At 39.3% G+C, this 22,706-nt stretch overlaps 1 protein-coding gene across 1 annotated transcript in view; it reads left to right on the top strand.

Moving 5' to 3' along the window:
• The window catches only part of HECW2 (HECT, C2 and WW domain containing E3 ubiquitin protein ligase 2), a gene marked incomplete at both ends in the record, with an annotated part of 238,319 nt that overhangs the window by 179,368 nt on the left and 36,245 nt on the right, over nt 1–22,706 (top strand). The window contains 4 exons of the mRNA XM_080690058.1: nt 2,767–2,850; nt 7,683–7,792; nt 17,917–18,037; nt 19,767–19,880. Coding sequence (XP_080546184.1) covers nt 2,767–2,850; nt 7,683–7,792; nt 17,917–18,037; nt 19,767–19,880 — 429 coding nt within the window. The remainder of the gene's footprint in view (nt 1–2,766; nt 2,851–7,682; nt 7,793–17,916; nt 18,038–19,766; nt 19,881–22,706) is intronic.

The following is a 22,706-nucleotide window of genomic DNA, read 5'->3' on the forward strand; positions in this document are numbered from 1 at the left end:
CTAATTCCTGGCCCATTCCCTCCTCATCCCTCCTTCCCATGCTTGGGTTAGTGATTGACTTTGATATGTTTAAGTTATTTGTGTTCTTGATGATTGCCATTATTACTGTAGTTAGATGGGCTCTTGGTGTAATTTTAATTTACATTTCCCTGAATGCTAAAAATGTTAAACTTTTTTAATATATTTACTAGCCATTTTTACTTCTTTTGAAAAGACTTGAGATTATGTATTCAGATTTCTAGTACCGGTTTGAGCAACACTAGTCTATAGGATATTGGGTTAATATCTGATTAAATGAAGTACAGTTCCTTCTTTATTCTCAGAAAGGAAAGATATGCTATTTCAGAGAATGTCTGGTGACCACTCTCTCTTCCTCAGCCTTGGTCTGCTCTCTTGACCAACAATAAACTAATGTCTTCTTTGTTTCTACGTGAAACAAAGAAGAAATGACTGTCTAGACTAGGTGGTGGTATAAATTCCATTTGGTGAACAGAACTTACAGTTTCACATAATACTGGAATCACCTTTGACTTACTCTCTTCTCTTGCACTGTAAGCTCCATGGTGAGTGACTGTCTTAATCCTTGTTTGATTTTTGGTATTTGGGATCGTGCCCAGCACAGAGTAGGTGCTCAGAAAATGTTGAAAAAGCAAATGAGAATTATTATAAGAAAGTGCTTAGCACTTTAATGTATATCAGATGACATGTTTCGGTGTCTGCTCCTGGATGCTTATGACCCATAGCTTGTCACTGTGACAAACTAGCTGGCCTGGTAGAACACTAGTCTCAGCCTGCCCCTGGCAGGGTCCCGCCTGAAAAATCAGACTAGATGCCTTCTTTGCCTGGTAGTTAGTATTTGGGAAGTGATGAGAAGTTTTCCATACTTCCTCTGGAGCCTTACCCCTCACCTTTCCTCACCCAGACCATCATCCTGGTGACTCACATGAGCTATGACATTTTTCTTATTCACAGGAAACTTGCAGGCCTCAGTCCAGAACAAGATGCCTCTGCCATCACTGGCCCCGTTCATAGCTCCAGTTAAGAGAGTTGGGCAGAGGCTCAGACTGCTTGTTGGGGGGGAGGGGGTTGTTCGATTTGCTTAGCTTTTCTGTGTTGGTAGACAAAGGAGATAAACTGCATGTTTGTTGAAGATAACTACATTTTTCAAGATCAAAGCATATTGTTACTGACCCTTATACAAATACTTCTTCAGTTAAGTAATTGTTTTTTTCCATGATAACTTCCCCCCAGTTTAGCTTTTTTAGGCCCATGTTTATATTTCTTATCAAAAAGCCAGTCACCAGATAAGTCTTTGGTTTCCATGATGTGTTTCAGATGTATGATCCTAACACTTGAGGAATAATGTGATTCGTGGTTCAAGGCTTCAGGCTGAAATAAGCTTAGTAGGGATGTCGGGCTTCTGAGCAGTTTCATTACAGGCCTTCCCACACTCATATCTACACAATCTTTGTTTTTAAATAGGAATTATATACTTGCAATAAGGGATAGAAGAGGAAAATGTGACACTACTAATGATAAGATGTTTCATCTACTACTGTTTTGTGTAAAATGGATCTAGCCAAAATAAACCAAGAACTGAATTCTGGATCATATCCTATAAGCTGTGGAGCTTAGGGAAAACCTATTTCTAAGTATTAGGGAGTTTTTCATTTGAATAATTAAACCTTGTTCTCTACCTTATCACCTTCAAATCTGTAAGAATCATAAGAAGAAAATGTGTAGCTAGGTGTGGTGGCGCATGCTTGTAATCCCAGCATTTGGGAGGCTCACGGTTCGTGGACAGCCTCAGCTACTTAGTGAGGCCCTCTGCAACTCAGTGAGACCCGGTTTCAAAATAAAGAATAAGAAACAGGGCAGGGGGTGTAGCTCTGAGGTCAAATGCCCCTGGGTTCCATCCCCAGACCTGCAAAAAAAAAAAAAAGAAAAGAAAAGAAAATGTGTAATTTGGAACTTTATAAAAATAGCAAGTAGCAAGAAAAGTTCCCCCTTAGATAAGAACTAAATCTAAATAAATATGTCAAAACTGGTATTTCATATCATACACAGTATTCAGAATAGATTGTCCTTAGCAATTAGAGTAAAATCATGTATTTTTCCTCTATGTTCCAATCAAATGTAATGATTTCAGTACCATAATTTTTGTTTTTACTTTTTCCTTATCTTACAAAAATTAATTTGGGTGTGCTTCAAAATAGCATATGGTATGTGAGGAAATTTATCTGAACTGAAGGCAACTAGGAAAAAGCTTTATTAAAATTATATTTATATCAGAAATCAAAAACAATAACATGAAGATGATTCATAAAACAAAAAAACTGGTGTTATCACATCTATAATACAATAATGGTAAAAATAACTCAGGTTATATTTCAGGTGTATAAGTATATATACATTCACACAGGTATACATATAATCTATTTCACCCACTGTAATAACTAAGAGTACTTCCATTTTTCACTGAAGTTATAACGCATAGCTACTATCTGCTTCCAAATAGGAATAGAAGATATGTGGGCTGATCACACGTATCTTAAAGATATACTCTCAGAAATAGAAGCCTGTACAACCTGTATAACCCTTTGAGGATAGCAGGGAATGGACCTGAATGGTTGCTTTTTAGAAGAGCCCAATTATTGGATCACAACTGACCTTAACTCAAAGTGGGGGCTGGTTTCACTACTTTGATGGCACTTTACCACTTTGATATATCCACATATATTTTGAGTCATTTCTTTATCTGAACAGGGAGAAGATCCAATTTATTCGAACTGAAGGGACTCCAGGATTGGTGCGCCTTTCAAGCGATGCAGATCTTGTTATGTTGCTGAGGTATGTACATCTACTAATTAAAGCAGAAAGTCTTCTGTTGTCATGGGGCATTTTAGAGAATGATATGCCAATATTATCAGGCTAAAATGTTCTTCTGTATCCTTAAAGACTTAAGGAAATACTCATGTTAAATATTTAGGATGCTGTTTTACTGATAGTTCATTTTATATCGTATTTGTTATCACAGAGATCTGTATAACTTTGTTTATACCGTGTTTACAAAGGATGTGGCATTGAAGAAGGTAAAGGTTGAATGAATAAATAAAATGATGAATAAATAAGGGTTGAATGAATAAATAAATTATGAATGAATAAAATATTCCTGTCACAAAATGGAACAGAAGGGTAACCAAATAAGGTATGCACAGCTTAACCATCAGGGTAGGCCCGAGGTCATATTTATGTTTTCTTTCAATTTTTTTTCTCATAATGGGCTTTGTCTCCTTTGCTGATTCAAGACATTTTTTATTTACTTTGTGGTTTTGAGAGTTTAGCTTTGGGAAATCAGATCAGAAAGTTGAAATTTGGCCCCTGGTATTCCCTGCCAACTAGATAGCCTTTCATAAAACTGACAGATTGTATTTTCTTCTGTGATGATTAGATTGGCTTTGGTTTTAAATTTTAGAGTAGTTTAGAAGGGAAACTGTCAAGTTTTCAAAAGATTTTCTCTTTTTTTTTTTTTTTTTACTATCCCTCAAATATAGGCAAGCCAGAGTAAAATAATGTTCTGCTCCATCCGGCCCGTGGTTGGAACACCCACTCAGAAGCCTCAGTAAATTTTAAGGGAATGTTTCACTGAGCCACTCAGCAATGTTTTATTTATCCCTGAGTGCTAACAACCCCATTCATGTCTTTCATGATGATCTTGACCTTGGCCATTCCTCATTCTTCACTTGATAGTTACCATATTTGTTTTCATGTTTCTTTTTTATTTTTCTTCCTTTTTTATTTTTTATTTTTGATATGGGGAATTGAACTCAGGAACATTCTAACTGAGCCACACCCCAAGCCCTATTTTTATTTTTAATTTTGAAACTGTCTCACTAAGTTGCAGAGGGCCTTGTTTAAATTGCTGAGACTGGCCATGAACCTGTGATCCTCCTGTCTCTGCCTCCCAAGTACTGGGATTCTAGTCATGTACCACCACACCCAGCTTTTCTTTTCCATGTTTCTGACTGCCCACTTGATTGCTGCCAAAAAGTTATTTCCCTTTACTGTGAAACTGAAGCATAATTCAAAAGGCGGTGATCACTTTCCATAGACATTTCTTTCTACTTTGACTCTGGACAAGACCTATAAGGGGATGATGCTTCTTACTGTAGGAGTAGCCCCCCATTTATTGTGGTATACTGAGCTAGTTCTGAAAGCAGCTATTGTATGCTAAATGATCAGGAAGAAAATTGAATAATCTATTAATATCAGAATCTGATGTTTCTATCAAAGTTTATTGAGTGGAAAATAGTTAAGTTTTTGTTACAAAATTCTGGCTAGACTATAACTCTGGATTCATTCTAGAAATCAAAGTGTTTTATTTAAGGGTCCTACTCTTGGAATTAGTAAAAGCACTTATTGTGAAACAAAAGGCATAAATATTTTTCTCTTGTCCTTAGTTAAATAATCTTTAGATGGTAAAATCTTAAATATTTTATTATAATATACATTAGAATATTTGTACATTGATAAATACCACAGTTTGCATGAATTTCTATGTGTTATTTGGTACAATTAAATTGTATTTGAAAACTCAGAAAAAGCCTTTTATTTTTTCTTGTTTGAGAAAATAAGGATTTTTTTTTTTTTTTTTCCCGTGGAGATGCCAGAGAATGAACCTGGGGCCTCATATGGAACTAATAGGTCTTTGGAGAAGGGTATAAACTTCACTCATATATAATAGATCTATAATTTTATATGCAAGTAATATATTATTCTAGACTTTTATTTCATTTGAGTGACCCAAATGTATTATTTTAATAATATTACACAAGTATATTATACAATGTATTATACATGTACCTGCTTAATAAATACATTAGTAGCCAGGCATGGTGGAACACACTTGTAATCCCAGTATTTGGGAGGCTGAGACAGGAGGATTGAGGTTTATAGACAGCCTCAGCTACTTAGAGAGGCCCTTTGCAACTCAGTGAGACCCTGTTTTAAAATAAAGAATAAAAAATAGGGCTAGGGATGTAGTTTGGAGATAGAATGCCCCTGTGTTCCATCTCCAGTACTACAATAAATAAATAAACAAACAAACAAACAAACAAACAATTTATTGATTATTTAAAATTTGGGTGTGTTATGTGGGGCATGGTGGCACACACTTGTAATCCCCGCACTTGGGAGGCGGAGACAGGAGGATCATGCTAGTTCAAACACAGCTTTGCTGGCTTAAGAAACCCTGTTTCCAAATAAAAATATAAAATAGGTCTGGGAGTATAGCCCAAGGTAGAAGGGTTTCCAGGAACCTCAATACCACAAAAACAAAACAGAACAACAACAAAAAACTTGGGTGTGTTATTTATATCTTCAGATCTTTATTTTTTATATTATTTTGGAGTTTAACTCATTTTAACCAGTGACTATAAATGTGAGCAGTGTACTTGCTGCATTCATAGTGGAAAATTTTGTTTTTAATATTTTGTTTATTTCTTAGAAAAAAATATCACTCTTGATAAAAATGTCTCTGTCAGTAAGCCACTATGTAGATAGTAGAGCTCTACAACATTATTCAATTAAAAATAAAACCATGTAGCCGGGCGTGGTGGCGCACGCTTGTCATCCCCACGCTTGGGAGGCAGAGACAGGAGGATCACGCAGGTTCGAAGCCAGCCGCGTGCTGGCTTAGGAGACCCTGTTTCCAAATAGAAATGTAAAAATAGGTCTGGGAGTATAGCCCAGAAGTAGAAGGGCTTCCAGGAACCCCAGTACCACCAATAAATAAATAAATTAATTAATTAATAAACAAACCCATGTAAAATTATTTTATAATGTCTATTATAAAACACAAGAATTTTTAAATGACCTTGTTGCATTTGTTATTGATAATTCTATTTCTTGCATCCTTTCAATAACTCAAGTCAAATGTAAAATGTGTAACTCTATCAGCTTATATAGGAAATGATTGATAAATCAGTTACATAAAATTTAAAATTTAGTATAATGAAAGATACCACATAGAAAGGCAACACACTGGAAGAATAATATTCACAACACATAAAACAAAGAGACCATGAATAGATGAAGAATGCCCTTAAATTATTTTAAAAGAAGAGAATCCAAAGAAAAGTGGGTAAAAGGTATAAATAGCATTTCATAGAAATTGAAGCATGTATGGTCAACAAACTCATAAAAAGATGCTAGTAATCATAAGATGCAATTTCAAATAATGTGATGCAATTTTACACCACTAGATTTGTAAAAATAAAAAATCTGGATATAGCCAATGAAACACATCAAGTTTCGTATTGCCTGGGCTTGATGGGGTTGCAGTTTCTACAACCTTTTTAGAGTACAAGTTGACGGTATCTTGTGTAGTTGAAAAGGCATATGCATTTTGACCAAGCAACTCTGCTTTCAGGTACTCACTATAGCTACACTAAGAAACCCTTTTACATATAGATAAGGGGACACATTGAGGTTATTTATTATACCATTATTGATAAAAGTATACAGTTGGAAATAAAGTCAATATTTTTCAAAAGATGTATGGTTAAATAAACTAATATGTTCATAGAAGGGCCTGCTGTATAACTGGCAAAAGGAATATTCTATATCCTAATTTTTCCACATACATATCATAATTAGAACAGTATTGTTGAAAGAGAAATAGCTATCAAGAATGCTATATTTTTACACACAATTTATCTTTTTAAATAATGCATAAGGCAAAATTATATATTATTCATCTATACATAGATGACTAATAGTTTTATGCAAAACATAAAACTCTGGGCTTGGCCATGGTGATGCACACCTGTAATCTCTATATTTAGAAGGCTGAGACAGGAGGATTGCAGGTTCAAGACTAGCCTCAGCAACTTAAGGGGACCTTGTTTCAAAATAAAAAAGTATAATGAAGGACTGGTAGCTGGGCGTAATCCCCGCTACGTAAGAGACCCTGTTTCAAAAATATAAAATAGGTCTGGGAGTGTAGCCCGGAGGAAGAAGGGCTTCCAGGAACCCCGGTACCACCAAAAAAAATAAAAAAATAAATAAAAAAAATGAAGGACTGGTGGCATATTTAAGAGGTATAATGCCCCTGGTTTCTATCCCTAGTACCAAAAAATAAAATAAAAGCTGGGCATGGTGGTGCACGCTTATAATCCCAGCATTTGGGAGGCTGAGACCAGATGATCGCGGTTCGTGGACAGCCTCAGCTACTTAGTGAGGCCCTCTGCAACTCAGTGAGACCCGGTTTCAAAATAACGAATAAAAAATAGGGCAGGAGGTATAGCTCGGAGGTCGAATGCCCCTGGTTTCCACCCCCAGACCCGCAGAAAAAACAAAAAATAAAAAGTACAAAGGGTTAAGGATATAGCTCAGCTGGATTCAATTTCCATTACCAAAAAATAAAATAAAAACTAAAAACAAATAAGGGTATAGCTTGGAAGTAGCCTGTTCTTGGGTTCAATTCCCAGTATTAAATAAATAAATAAAAACAAAGTGATGGCAGGAAGAAAGCTGTTAAATCATGACAGTGGAGAACAAGAGGGACTGCTGATAGACTATGTCATAATGAAAGATAATGTGTTTTCACCTACTCATGGCAGAAACACAACTTTCCCCTATCTCTTTGGCTAAAGTAGTCATTTTGTTTCTTGTCTTCCCAGTTTATTTGAAGAAGAGATAATGTCATATGTGCCTCCACATGCCTTACTCCACCCCAGCTACTGTCAGTCCCCACGTGGCTCCCCGGTCTCATCTCCTCAGAACTCACCAGGTGAGTCCACCTGCTGCTCACAGTGAATCCTCTGAGGAGTATTCACCAAAGTCAGGCATTCTCTCCTTCCTGAAGAGCAGGGAGGGAGCACTTGGGGCACATTTGCTATTTCGGCACACAGACATGTCATGCAGCATTTGCTCTTTCTTAAAAGTGGCTGTTTCCGTGGGAATTCATTATGTCAGAAAGATAATGAATAGGAGGATAAATGTTGGTAGTTATGACATGCCCAGATGCGGAGTTTATTTTCCATTAATGGTATGTAATGCCTAATATAGCTTAAGATATCTTAGGATTTGTTCATATACAAAATACTATGTTAGCTTTTGGGATTTAAAAAGTTCTAGTGAAGAAAAAGTTTTGATAGAAAATAAAGTCTCCACTCTCAATAAATAATATGGTACTTAAATTATTCAGTGTAATAGACTTGGATAATTTTTACTGAAGTATTCTCTAACTGAATTAGATAGGAAAAACAAAAGCAAAAATGAATGGGAGGATGGAACATGTTGAAAGCTAGATTAACATTTATAAGTTTGAAATATTTTTGAAAGACATGAATTAAAGAATGAGGGAGAGAATGAATGAATATTAGAAAATGAAGACTAGCAAAGGAATTGTATAAAGGAAGACAGTTGTAATGCTGATAGAGTTCAACTATATTTATTTTTATCATATGCAACGTATTGTTCTCAACAGCTGTCAGAATTCAAAACTATTTCAATGAAAGCCCTAACTTGAAGTGTGTCACTAAAAGCTGCTATATGTTCTTTGATATATAACATGTGTTTTCACATATTGTGATGATAATGAAGCTGTAGCCTAATTGAATACTGCAAACAGGAAAAGGTCTATTAATCTGTTCAAGTAGCACAGATTTATTGAGCATCCAACTGTGATCTAAGCATTGGATTAGACCCTGGTGCTAGAGAGATGAATAATAGAGTCTCTGCCTTTGAAGGGTTCCTGGTGGGTTAGTGAGTCAATAATGACTCTGTAAAGCTCACTAGCTAGTCCTGTAATGAAGAGCTGTATGGGAACACAGACGTGGGAACAATGATCCCTTCATGGCTGGGAATGAGTTGTTTGATGCGATGAAGAGAACAGGTGGAAGATGATGAACAGCAGTTTGCTAGGTGGACCAAAAAAAGGAGGACAGCCTCATCACAGGGCTAGCATAAGCTAAGCTACAGTTACCTAAAAATAGTCTAAGGCAGAGCCGGGCATGGTGGCGCACACTCATAGTCCCAGCATTTGGGAGACTGAGACAAGAGGATTGCGGTTCACGGACAGCCTTAGCTACTTATTAGGGCCCTATGCAACTCAGTGAGACCTTGTTTCAAAAGAACAAATAAAAAATAGGACTGGGAGGGTAGCTCGGAGGTAGAATGCCTCTGACTTCCATGCCCAGTACCACACACAAAAAAATTAGTCTAAGGCAAGTTAATAGCTAAAAGTAAAAGGGAGTTCTCAAAGCTCAGGTTGTAAAAGCCAGGGCCAGATGGTCATTGAGGCCTTAGCTTAGAGTCCATGTGAAGCCTCTGAAAACTTACAAACAGAAGAATAACAATAATACCAGGTTTTTCAAAGATCCATTTTGTGTTAACAAGGAGGCCATTTTGAATATGAGAGACTGGAGAGAAATTATTTGGGAGGCTGCTGCATTTGCCTGGTGGCATGATGGTCTGAATTGGGGAATGACAATGGTGCTGAAGAAGGAGACAAGGGAATAGATTCAGGGAACATGTCGGATGCAGAGACATCAGGAACCTGAGCCCAGGTAGGGAAGAGCCAGGGGAGAGTTGCAGGTCCTCACTACCTACACATAGGCAGATCTTAGCACCACTTACCAAGAAAGGAAAAAGGTTGGATTGGAGGGGAGAGGTGAAATGAGTTTGGTTTGGAACATATGGTATTGAGAGAGCTTTGGGCCATCAATTGGAGATAGACAAAGACAACCGGAAAAGAGTTATGGAGTGAGGGAGAGATTGACAGTGGGAAATCAGTGTACTGCTGGTGATCAAAGCCCAGAACTCAGATGTGAGGGAGCAAGACTGGTGAGTGAAAAGAAGAGAAAGACCAATGGTGACATGAGGACCCCAATGTTTAAGGGACAGACTGAGGTCAAGGAGAGAGTAGGAGAGTCAGCAGATTTTAGAATTGAATTAGGAAAAGTCTTTTTGGAGGAGCCAGTTTTCAAGGATCTGGGGGCTAACAGAGCCAGGTGCTCAAAGGAGTCAGGAAGGATGAGGTCTGAGGAGAAGCCATAAGATTATTAATTTTTTTTTTTTTTTTTTTTGCGGGTCTGGGGATGGAACCCAGAGGCATTTGACCTCCGAGCTACACCCCCTGCCGTATTTTTTATTCTTTATTTTGAAACTGGGTCTCACTGAGTTGCAGAGGGCCTCACTAAGTAGCTGAGGCTGTCCACAAACCACGATCCTCCAGGTCTCAGCCTCCTGAGTGCTGGGATTACAAGCGTGTGCCACCACGCCCGGCAAGGCATGAGATTTTAAAATCAGGAAGTTATAAATTGTCTTTGCCAAAGCAGCACGGTCATCAACTGGATATGTGGTCACTGACTGTGTGTGTGACTAGTCACACAGGATGTAAAGTGGAAGCCAAGAGCCATGAGGCATGGAGGGAAGGGAAAGCAGAGCAGGGCAGCAAGTAGTCAGGAGGGGAAGAGGGACAGGGTGTTTCAGGTGGGGAAGCTGAGGCTGTATATGCAGGACCCAGGGTGGGTGGCAGGAAAGCGATTTGATGAACGAGGCAAAGAAGCAGACATTCCACAGGAGAAGCCACAGGAAAGCAAAGGCACAGGTCGACTCTAGAAAAGTCGAGGACACCTAGTTGAATGACACTGAGTGGAAGGAAATACCTATATGACCCTACAGGTAATTTGAAAGGTGTAGGGGAGAACAGAACTTAGTGTTTCCTTGTCCATGTGACTTTTGGCAGTTATCTCCTTCCCTGGCCTGGAATTTCACTTCACCTCTCCTGGTTATTTTTGGGAGAATGTCTTGTGAGCTGCCTGAAACATAAGTATCCAGCAAATACTAATTTGTCCTCTTTTATTCCTTTCCAGAAACTTGATTTCAATAAGTATATCATTTTTCCATATGTAAATAATTCATAACTGGAATATATGGATCTTTGTCTCACTGATTTGCTGAGCTAGCTGTATAGGTCTTTAATTATACTGAAAGGATTTTGTCTATGCTAGCCTAAATGCCGTGGCACTGACCTGTAATCCTACTGGCCTGTAAAGTTACTAGGGAGGCTGAGGCAGGAAGATTACAAATTCAAACCATTCTGAACAATTTATCAAGATCGTGTCTCAAAAGGAGAGCGTGTTGGAGAGAACACAGTGAGTATAGCTCAGTGGTAGAGCAATTGCACTGCATGTGTGAATCTCTAGTACCAAAAAAAGAACCTGTGCTACAATTTACATCCCTTTATCTGATGCCTTATGGCTAAAGAAATGAAACCATATATATTATTGCTCATAGCAGTCCAGGATCTCTTTCTAGATTCTTTATAGAGTCCATGCTCCCTGAGAAAAAGGTAGATCACCATATCGTGTCTCTTCCAGCCCTACAATGCATCCTCTTGAAGACTGGCTGAATGTACTCTGGGACTGTGAGCATCTTAAATGATGACTAAGCTTACTTCTCCACTTAGGATCACAAATCACATGATTAATCCATTGTGGTATAAAAATGCCTTTTGGAAACTTAGATTTAAACATTCTCCAAAGACATGTGTAATCCAAATATATCTAAATTGCTAGCAGCGTTTGTGGTGGTTTTAATTTTCAGGAGGAATCATCTCCATATTTTTGGCCCACTCTGTTTCAGGGGGCTTTGTTTGATCTTGAGATTGGGATGTGCTGCCTGGTAACAGTGGAAGCGACTGTAAGTACTTCCACGTGATAAAAGGGCAGGACTCAGCCCCATTTCCCTTGTGGAGGAATCATCTGTTTCTTTGAATAAAGTAACTTCTTCTTCTACCAGTATTCCTGAGGGTTTTGTAAAAGCAACATTTCAAACAGATCTTTTAAAGTAGTCTGATCTTGTAGCTAAAGTGGACTGATTCTTGTAGCTAGAATTTTACCCCTCTTTGTGGTTCCGAGAATAATATTGGGAAAATCGTGACAACGATAAATTTTAATGACCTTTTTTTGGAATGCCTGGGAACCTGGTCATCTTTCCTCACCTTTCCTCATTCCAAGCCTATTTGTATGCCTCCCCGAGTTCAGAAGAGAGGGGGGCTTTGGAAAATTTGACTCACTGCTTTTTTGGAGCTTTTTGAGTGCTCACCTAAAATTTGTCAAAATTTTGGAATGCAAAGCTTTATTTTTCTAGGACCACTATAATGCCAATCCCAACCTCAGCTGTGCCAGAAAGAAAAAAAATCTTTGCAAACACCATATGGTTTATTGTGCCAAATAGGGAACCCAGAAGTTTATTTAAGCTGCACATTTCTAGGAATTTAAATAACACCTAATGTAATAACACCTAATTTATCTAATATTGTTGGAGTTGTGCTATATTATATGAATTTTCCAGGTAACCAAAGCTGACTTTGACTAAATGAGAACTTTTTTAACCCACTCTTTGCTAAAGCTTTTCACAAGTAGATTGTATTTCTCCTTGCTTTCATATCCATAACCCATTAAAGAGGTTTCATGGTTTTGGAGCATCGTGGTAAATTATGGTGCAGAGCTATGGCTACTTGACTAAAACTGGCATATCTGGAAGCTAAGAGCAACACCGTCTCACTGACAGAAGAAAGAGCTGAAGAAGCCAGGCGTGGTGGCGCATGCTTGTAATCCCCGCACTTGTGAGGTTAAGACAGGAGGATCCACAGGTTCAAGGCTAGCCTTGGCTGCTTATTGAGGCCCTCCACAACTCAGTGAGATCCTGTTTCAAAAAAAAAGATTAATAAATGGGGCCAGGGGTGTCACAAGGAGGTTCCATCCCCAGTACCAGAAAAAGAGCTAAAGAGAAGCTTGTGGGTTGTCACCAAAGGCTGTCTTGGGAGAATGCACTGTGAAATAGATTAGGTCTTCCCAAAGCATCTTCTTCTCTTTCTCCATGCATCGTCTTCACCAGATGTTTATCCTTCTCCTCCACTTCCCCCCTCTCTCACCCTCTCCTCCAGATTCTGTCTCTATCATGATATAGACATTTTATTTTTTTTAGTCTCCCTTGTCCTCACCCTGGTACTGTCGAGATGCCTGTCATGAATATACCCTAGAATGCCCCCTTTTAAATAAATTGCTTTTCTGCCAAAGTCTGAGAAATCAGAGCATCAAATTGTTGTTTTCAATAAATTCTTTGTACATGATCATTCGCAAGCTCAAAAATGACCTGTGGCCTTTTACTACTCTTAGAAAATAAAGGAAAAATGCAAACACTTCAGCGCTGCCGCCGCTACCTCCTCCCCCTCCTCCTCCTTTCCTTAAGTTCCAGTGTTGAGTCGTGTTTCAGAAGATGGAGCCTCTCAGAAATGACTGTGGTTATCACTAGCAAGGGATTGTGAATAAAAGAAAAAAAATTAGAGATCTTTCCCTCCCTTCCTTCCTTTTCTTGTGAAAAGTAAACCAGGAAAGAAATGGGCTCCTCAGTCTTCCCAGGACAGGGGCCTGGAGCTGTGCTAAGTTAGGCCAAGCAACAAGCCCCAGAAGTGTGCAAGTGAGTGCTGGTCATCCAAGCCACCTGGGTTCCAGGTTGTTCACCCAAATCAGAGAAGAGTTGAAAATGCTCAGAATTCCCAGGAGTTTGATGCCAACGTTTTTCTAGTGTCATCTGAGATATTTTGTTAGGTAGAACTCTTTAATTTGTATATGATTATGCAATTTTGTAATGGTGTAAGGAAATATATCACTCTCTGAAAGTTCTGCCTAGCAACAACAAAGAAAAAAACCCTAATAATTATTACTGATTTTTTTTTGCTACAAATGAATAACATAATACTGACCATTCATAAAGTCAGCCCCACATTTGATCACTTTTGAAATGTAACACTGACCTTTTCATATCTGATTTCCTTTTGTAAAACTGTAAAGACCTTATAAGTACCCTCTCTGTAAGAGCATGATTTTGGTCCCCATACATTTCTATTAGCTCAATCTTCCCAGAATATTTTTGGTTTCCAAAGCAGAAGTAACCTTATTCCTTGCTGTGGATTCTCTTGGCAGTTGTATTTGACTTGGTTTATGAATTCGATCAAAACCAGAAGCATAATTTAATTTTTACGTGTAAAGTATATGTAACTGATTTTTTTTTTTTTTTTTTTTTTTTTTTTTGGTGGTACTGGGAATGGAACCATTCTACCTCCGGGCTACACTCCCAGACCTATTTCGCATTTTTTATTTGGAAGCAGGGTCTCTTAAGCCAGCACAGCTGGCTTCGAACCTGCACAATTCTCTGGTCTCCACTTCCCAAGCTCAGGGATTACAAGCGTGCACCACCACGCCTGGCTGTAATTGTTTTTTTTTTTTTTTTATAATAGAACCATTAGTAAATATTTTTGCACCGAACAATTTATGTCTCCATAATTAAACTCCCCTACCTAGAATGTGAATGGAGTTGGAGATCATTTTTATTGTATCTGTACCAATAGTAATGGAATGTATTATGGCCTTTCCCACATCCTTTTAAGTACTCAGTGGAAAATATACTGCCGTGTAGTATATGTGCTATATCTTAAGTAATCAGCACATAATTCTTAGAGAATTATGTGGTGTTTGAGTCTTGAAAGATTTTCATTCAGTCTTTTGTTCTTCATTTTCCTCTTCTCTGACAATGAGTGTGCTCTTGGAAGCTGATTCACCGTGGCTTTTTCTGAGCTGGCTGGGTGACTAGTCTGCAGTTTCTTAGATGGGAGGACAGAAAACTTTACTGCAGCAGAATCCAGGCTGCACTGCCTTCCCCTCAGCCCTCCAGGAGAGCACCCTCGTATTCATGGAGCTCATGTCTCTCAAATACACAGAAAGAATTCACCCTGTGTTAGCCTTGGAGGCTACCCACATGTTCTATGGGTTACATTTTATTTTCCTGTAAGGAAATAGTAGTTCTCAACACTGGAAATAGTAGTTCTCAACTACGATGAGAATAGTATTTCTCATTAGAGCTACATAGAAGACTTATGCCTGGGTTTCACCCCCATTCATTCTGATGTAATGCATTTGGGGTGTAGCCTGAACTTTGGAATTTGTAAAAGCTTCCTAAGTGATTTTGAGATGCAGTCAACATTGTGAACCACTGCCTAGGAGTTCTGTCTGCTTCCCACATCTTTTAAAGTCGTTTAATTTTTTTTCTTTATGATATAACTCTTAGTTCTTGGGATAAAGGAATCATAACTATATAAACAGAGCTCTAGACAGATTATTTATTGGTAGCCAATTACGTAAATATCCATTCCTAAAAGCCCAACACATTTTCCAATATGTTTAGGATTTACCTCTACACAGGTAACTATAACAACTAACACGTATGTAGGGCTTCTTTCTTATGCAGCAGGCACTGCAGGAAGTGGCATCCACACACTAACCATTGAATCTACATGTGTAGCTCTGGCCTCTCACTGGTGCTCCAGGACTGTGTTGTCAAGGGCTCTGGAGGGCGTCCACCTGACCAGCTGTCATCTCCAGTTCAGTATGTGTGAAGAAGCTTCACATGCTCCTGTCCCCAAGCATCATTTCCCACAATGCTTTCAGCATCAGACGGACCTGGCTCAAATCTTAAACTTACTGTCACTCGCATATGACTTGGGCAGGAGGCTGCATCTTCATTTCCCTCAGTTACAAAGTGATGAAGAAGATGATGATGATAATAACAGTGTTGGCCACTTCATAGACTAGTTGTAAGGATTTCTTAAGATCCCCTATGTGAAGTGCATCATCCTTAATGTATAGCAGGCACTTGACAAATGATAGCTGTTGTTATTGTTGAAAGCCGATGTTATCATCAGAGCTTCTCATTCCTCTCCCTTGTGTTTCTGCTGCTACCAATTGGCATGGCCCATTATAAATGTTCCTCTGAGTCACTGCACTCCTGACTAGTCCCTATTCCCTCAGGCTTTGGTTGTCGCAACAACTTTTAACTGGGTCTCCACCCTCCAGTCTCCTTTCCTCTTTCCCACCCTTGGTCTGCCCAACACACTCTGAAAATAATTTCTTTATAAAACACCACTTGTATGTTATTCTCTTGCTCAAGAACCTGTAAAGGCTCCCCACTGTTCACCGCCCCATGACAAACTCCTTGGCTAGGTTTTTAAAATTCCCCTCCTAATTGGGCTCCAAACTTTCTGACTGATTTACCCCCCACCCCAATCTTCCTGTTCCCTCTAGGGTAATAGAGTCTCTTCAGCATCTTCCAAACAGTCATGCCACACTTATTCCAGGTCTTACTGCCCTGACCTAGCATAGAATATAGACTTTCCTCTGTGTGGAGGTCTGCTTCTAATTAATCCTCTTCCTTAAGTCTTTCTCATTTGAATCTAAGTAGAGACTTAGGCTCATTACTTTTCTATGACATCGTGATTACTTTTCTATACCACTGATAGCAAATGGAAATACCTCGGGGGGCCCACAGCACAGCGTCGGTGTGGGGCTGTGCTGAGTACATATGCACCATCCAACACAACAGCTGCTGTTGTCTCCCCAACAAGGTGCAAGCCAGTGTCTATAAGAGTTCTCAGATAATTTTCAAGAGAAAAACAGATTATTTTCACTTGAAATCTCCACATGTTGGTGATTAATTTGAAATCATTTTTTAAAAACATGTTGTTTTGTCAGCCCTCTGCTTTACTAGATAGTAAGCTATCTAGTTTAGGACCTAATCATTCTCTAATTATTTGATATATTTTATTCTATCTTTTCAACCAAGACACACATACCAGAAACCCCACTTTATTCACTTTTGTCATTGTTTGTTTTGTTTTGTTTTGTTTTGTGATACTGGGGATTGGACCCAGAGGCCTTCTATCTTCGAGCTACACCCCTAGCCCTTTTAACTTTTTTGTTTTGAAACAGGGTCTTGCTTGGATGCTGAAAATATCACCACATTGCTGAGGCTGGCTTCACACCTGCAATCCTCCTGCCTCAGCCTCCTGACAGGCTCTGTGCCGCCACACTCAGCTTGCCATCCATTGTTGAAGCTAACACAGTATTAGTAATAAATCACCATTTAGCTGATTCATTTAAGACATTTTTAGTAAGCTTTCATGGGTTGTAAGACTTCACAATTGGTGTTTTCTGATTTCTTTCACTGAGTTGGGAAATGTTAAGTGTAAATATCCAGTGTTCTTGTCATGTCTGTGTCTGATTCTCATATTAGCCGTCAATTCAGTATCTTAACTTGGCACTCAGTAACTTTGTGCCATAAGGCCAGATTGGAAAGAAGAAGAAATTGTGTTACTTTCACATTTGGTTAATAACACTTGACCACTCAGTGGCATAAATGTCTTTAGATAATCAATCTGTAGGTGTCCGTGGTGCTTGGTACATTAAGAATGCAGTAAATACTAATATTATTTACTTGTGCACCCAGGAGACATGTACCTCCTGCTATTATGTTTGAATTCTGTTTTTATATTAAGATTATTTTACCCCACATTATGAAATGTACATAATCATTTGACCTAACAGAAGTTAGGGGGATTTATGGGGCTGAGGAACATAGAGCAAAGGAGAGAAACTCACTCTTCTTCCCTTATATACCACATACTTTCACAGTGTAACTAGCTTCCTGTCTAATTGCCATGATATCATTTAGGCAGCAAGCAAAGATATTTCATCCTGAACAGCTACCATTAGACGTGAGCAACTATTTGACTCATATTAGTTTGGACTGGAAAGAGGAACATTTTGGAGAAACACATGGGCATCATTGTAACTATACAGACAGGATCTTCACCCTTAACCCCAAAGCCATAAACCTGTCTTAAGACCCTGGTGAAGCTTTGAGATACTTTTCAGTGTGGAGAGGGGAAAATGCAGAAGCTGAATGTGTCACCTTGTACTTGTTAACTCTGGCAGTATTTTTTCATGGCAGTGCAATGAACAGAAGGACCAGCACCAACCTAGGTTTTCCTCTACTTGTGGTTTGCTACAGGTACTCAGCGTGCCAACGCCCGGGCTCCAGCCCCTTACAAGCGAGATTTTGAAGCCAAACTAAGGAATTTTTACAGGAAGTTAGAGACTAAAGGATATGGACAAGGCCCAGGGAAATTAAAGTAAGTAAAAAATGATACAAACTGCGTGATTCATAGATGGTGAAAGAATAAGACAGAGTTAGAAATTTAAGAAATGGGTTGTGATCAGGGATAATGAGCCTTTGTCTAAGTGGGCATAATTATTTTGGCATGGGTAAATTGAAGTATCATGTAAAACATACTTCTGGAGTTAAGTGTGATTAAACTGAAGGGTTTAAATCAAGTGGTAAACACAACCACTCTCCCTGTAAAAATAAAGGCAAAATAAAAAGCTGACTTATTTTTTGCCTCCTGAAGAGTACCTCTGTGTTGAGTTATCAGCTATTTATTGTATCTGAAGCTATCACAGTGTCTTACATCCCCTGTGAAAGTTTCCTGAGCTGACCTGAGTGTAGGAAGTGATCAGCTCTATTTTCTTCTGTGGAAACAAACTTCACATCCGGCAGAAGGCGCCGTGAATGTTGTTTCTGCCATTCTTTATCCACCTCCCTTTCAGTGGGGAAACTGACACATCGTCATGTCATCTGGCCTAGATTGCCATCCCTACTATCTCTCTTCCCCTTCTTCCGCCTCTGCTCCTGTGCCTTATCCCCAGTAAGCTCATGAGGCCACCTGAGAGAGGACCGAGGAGGTAGGGTCTCTGCTGAAGCAGCTCTGTGTCTCAGTAGCTGAGGGAGAGATGGGGCCAGCCTACCTCAGCCCCAGGCTTACTCCCACCCACAGGAGGGCCCGCTCAGTTCAATTGCACTTCCTTCTCCTTCGGAACACATTGGCCTGTCCCCAGCACTGTGCCTCTCTGAGCTTTATGTGACACCTGACTTGCACAGGTCAGGATGGTCCAGCTCTCATGCACCCAGGCTCCCTGGCATCTCCTTGTGTGTCGCCATTTACACGAAGGGAAAATTAGTGTCAGCAGAAGGATAGCTTTAATTGTCATCGTCACCAGCAGATTAATTGGCCACAAGCATCATTTTTTTTTTTTTTTTTTTTTGTGGCACCAGGGTTCCTGGAAACCCTTCTACCTCCGGGATACACTCCCAGACCTATTTTTTTTAATATTTTTATTTGGAAACAGGGTCTCTTAAACCAGTGAGGCTGGCTTGGAACCTGCGTGATCCTCTTGTCTCCGCCTCCCAAGCACAGGGATTACAAGCGTGTGCCACCACACCCGGAGCATCAACATCATTCATTTTTATGTATCCCTTCGGGAATTTCAAGAGTCATCTTAATTTAAAAATTAAATTAAGCACAGTTGTAGACCCCTCTGCTTTGGAGGACAACAATTTCTCTCCTCTCCTCCCTCTCCCCCTCCCCCATTTTTTCCCACAATTTTCTCTCTGTTCCTTGTATAGGTACATTCAGGCTTAAAGCATGACTTTGTAGGATTGCTCTTCCTTTAGTAAACAAAATGTGTGTGTGTGTGTGTGTGTGTGTGTGTGTGTGTGTGTTGTCTTATAATCATTATCCTTCTTGAATAAATGATTTGATCACTCAAGAGAGGACTCTAAGGATGTTTTGCAGGCCATAGGTGGGGTGTTCTGTTTACTCGTGATTCTCTTATGTAATTTTGCTAATGCTCTTAAGACTTAAAAACAAACATGGACTTCATTTGCAGACAGCAATGATATTAAGTAACCTCACTTCTCACCTAGTTAATTCAGGTAAATAGAAATTAAATGACAGGTGCCAAGTTCTAGTAAGATAAGGATTAGGAAATGATCTGTTTTCCTAATTGTCTCTTTATGGACAGGTTAATTATCCGCAGAGATCACTTGCTAGAAGATGCTTTTAATCAGATCATGGGCTACTCCAGAAAAGACCTGCAGAGAAATAAGCTGTATGTAACCTTCGTCGGGGAGGAAGGGTAAGTAGAACAGAGAAGTGGCCCATGGAACACAGGCTGTGGCTGCAGGGCGGATGTTTCTTCACATCGCTGTGGTTGCCTGAAACAGGAAATCCTTCTGGCAGGAAATGCCGCTCTCATACTCTTAAAACATTTCAATTCATTTTTCTTAAGGCTTCTTCTGGTCTTTAAATCACTTGACATAGAACTTCTTTGGTTAAAAACTCATACCTATGGATCACTTTTGAAAGTAGAAGGCTAGTTTGGTTTCTTTCTACATTTCTGTCTTAGAGGGGAAAAGTGGGGCTTTGAAAAGAGAAGAACCAAGGAGTTGCATTTTAACATCTATAATCTTGTTTTTTTTTCCTCCTGGAGTGCTAAATAGGACTTGTTTCACTTGTTACTAAATAAGCTAAGTTTCAGATGCATGAATTAGAATCCTGCTGTTCTACTGGGAGGCTTCCAAAGCAATAGCTCTGGGTCCTTGCTCTTATTTTTCTGTCCTCAGTTTTTCTTTTTTCCTTGGGAGGGAGGCACTATCTAATATATATATATATATATATATATATATATATATATATATATATATATATATATATACCATAAATAAACATGTCCAACCTTCATGACTCCTCTATGAGTGTGCTCATCTGGATAAAGGTTAGGAAACAGACGGGTGAAGACTCCCACAGAGTGTCTGTTGCACCCAAATAGACAGGACAGTTGCTATAGACTGCCTTAGACTGACAGCTCCCATCCTTCCAGACTCTGCCCTCTCGCCTCATTTCAAGTCTTATCATCTCCTTTGCAATCTGAAGCCACTAGAGGAAATCACACACACACACACACACACACACACACACACACACACACACACACGTCTGAACTCTGTGTTCTCTTTGATTCTATTGAGTTGAATGATTCTAAAAGCTACTCCTCTAGGCTATGTCTCAGAACAAAGAATATTATAGAATTATGGTAATATTCAACAAATTTAACCATTCAATATATGGTAAATAAAATGAAGACTGCTAAGTATAAAATAACTTACACTTGCCTGTGCTGATAGAACTAGAGAATAGCAAAATCAGGACTCAAAAACAGTACTGTTCTCAGTACTCTTGAATCAGCACTGGCATGTAAGCAAAGCTCTTGAACTTAGACCTGAATTCTTTTTCTACTGCTGAACTCCAGTGAATGACTGATAACTGTCTCCCTGCTGTGATGAGGCTTAAAGACTAGGTTTGGAATATCACATGTAAACCCACTGAGGTGACAAACTTTGGGTAGAAGCCTGCCTGAGGCTTGAGCCTTTGTTTGCTAACGTCCATAGGTCCCGTTTAGCTGGAGTTAGTTACTTCAGCATCGCAGGTGCACAACTCGAAATGAAGACATATGTGCTTAGCCTCATCACAGGTATGCACAGGATTCCAGGTATTTCCTTTCAGAACCAGTTTTGTTTGGATGAGAATATGTTCCTCCCCCAGAACTCCAGGTGCCTTTCCTTTATCATTCAGCCATGTTTTGTTTTGTTTCAGTCTGGCTTGCTAGTTTTTTGACCCAAGAGCTCACTGTGTTGTCCAGGTTTGCCTTGAGCTTATGGGCTTAAGGGATCCTCCTATTTCAGTCTCCCAAAGAGCTGAGACTATAAGCACATGCTACCATGGCTGGCTTGGATTATAGTTTGTGGAGATGTCAGAGATTTAGGGAAGAGTCTTCAGAAGCACTAGTATTAAGCTTATATAGTTTAGGTGTTTATCAGGCTTGGTTATTCTAAAGCAGTCTCCCATGATCTAGACTGATGACATCAGTAGCCAGCTGAGTGGGGCTGGATTCCTCTGTGCTTGCTGATCACTGAGGTCCAAATGCTTCCTGCCTCTGCCCTCGGTCTGCTTCCTATGATCCCAGAAGGAAAACAAGGCTGAGGATATTTTGAGGTGTGACCTCAGTTATTAGGAACAATCTCTAAATCTACTCCTTTTGCTTATGGTTTATTGAAGCTGAATTTCTGGACTCATGTCTGTATCATGTCAGTATCATGTATGATGGTTATGAGATAGAGGCCTTATTTGCTGTGGAGACACCGAGAATACTTACATTGTTCTGTAATATTAAAACAGTAATCTTGCATAAAAATAGAGTCCACAAAGCTACATAGCAATTAAGGAGTCAAGTCTTTGCCTCCTTTTAGACACACTGACTCTATCACATTTAAAAAAAAAATCATAACATAGCTGGGCATGGTGGCACACGCTTGTATTCCCCGCACTTGGGAGGCAAAGATGGGAGAATCAACACAGGTTTGTAGCCCCTCGCTGGCTTAAGAGACCCTGTTTCCAAATAAAAATATAAAATAGGTCTGGGAGTGTTGCCCAGAGGTAGAAGGGTTCCATCTCCAGTACCACAAAAATAAAATAAAATAAATAAATCATAACATAATAAATACCCAGGTAAAAAGCAACCAAGTCTTTCCATTGAAATATGCAAGTGGAGCCAGGCATGGTGGCACACACTTGTAATCCCAGTACTTGGGACACTGAGACAGGAGGATCTGGGTTGGTGGCCAGCCTCAGCTACTTAGTGAGGCCCTTTGCAACTCAGTGAGACTCTGTTTTAAAATATAAAGAATAAAAAATAGGGCTGGGGGTGAAACTCGAAGGTAGAATGCTCCCGGGTTCCATTCCCAGTACCACAAAAATAAATTTAAATTAAATTAAATTAAAGAATAATAAAAATGAGGCTAGGGATATAGATTGGAGGTAGAATGGCCTGGGCTCAATCCTCAGCACCACACACACAAACACACACAAAAGAATATACAAATGGAAGTCTTGTTATTTTTCCCTT

Source organism: Muscardinus avellanarius, assembly GCF_963383645.1.
Source record: "Muscardinus avellanarius genome assembly, chromosome: 2".
NCBI classification, from domain to species: domain Eukaryota; kingdom Metazoa; phylum Chordata; class Mammalia; order Rodentia; family Gliridae; genus Muscardinus; species Muscardinus avellanarius.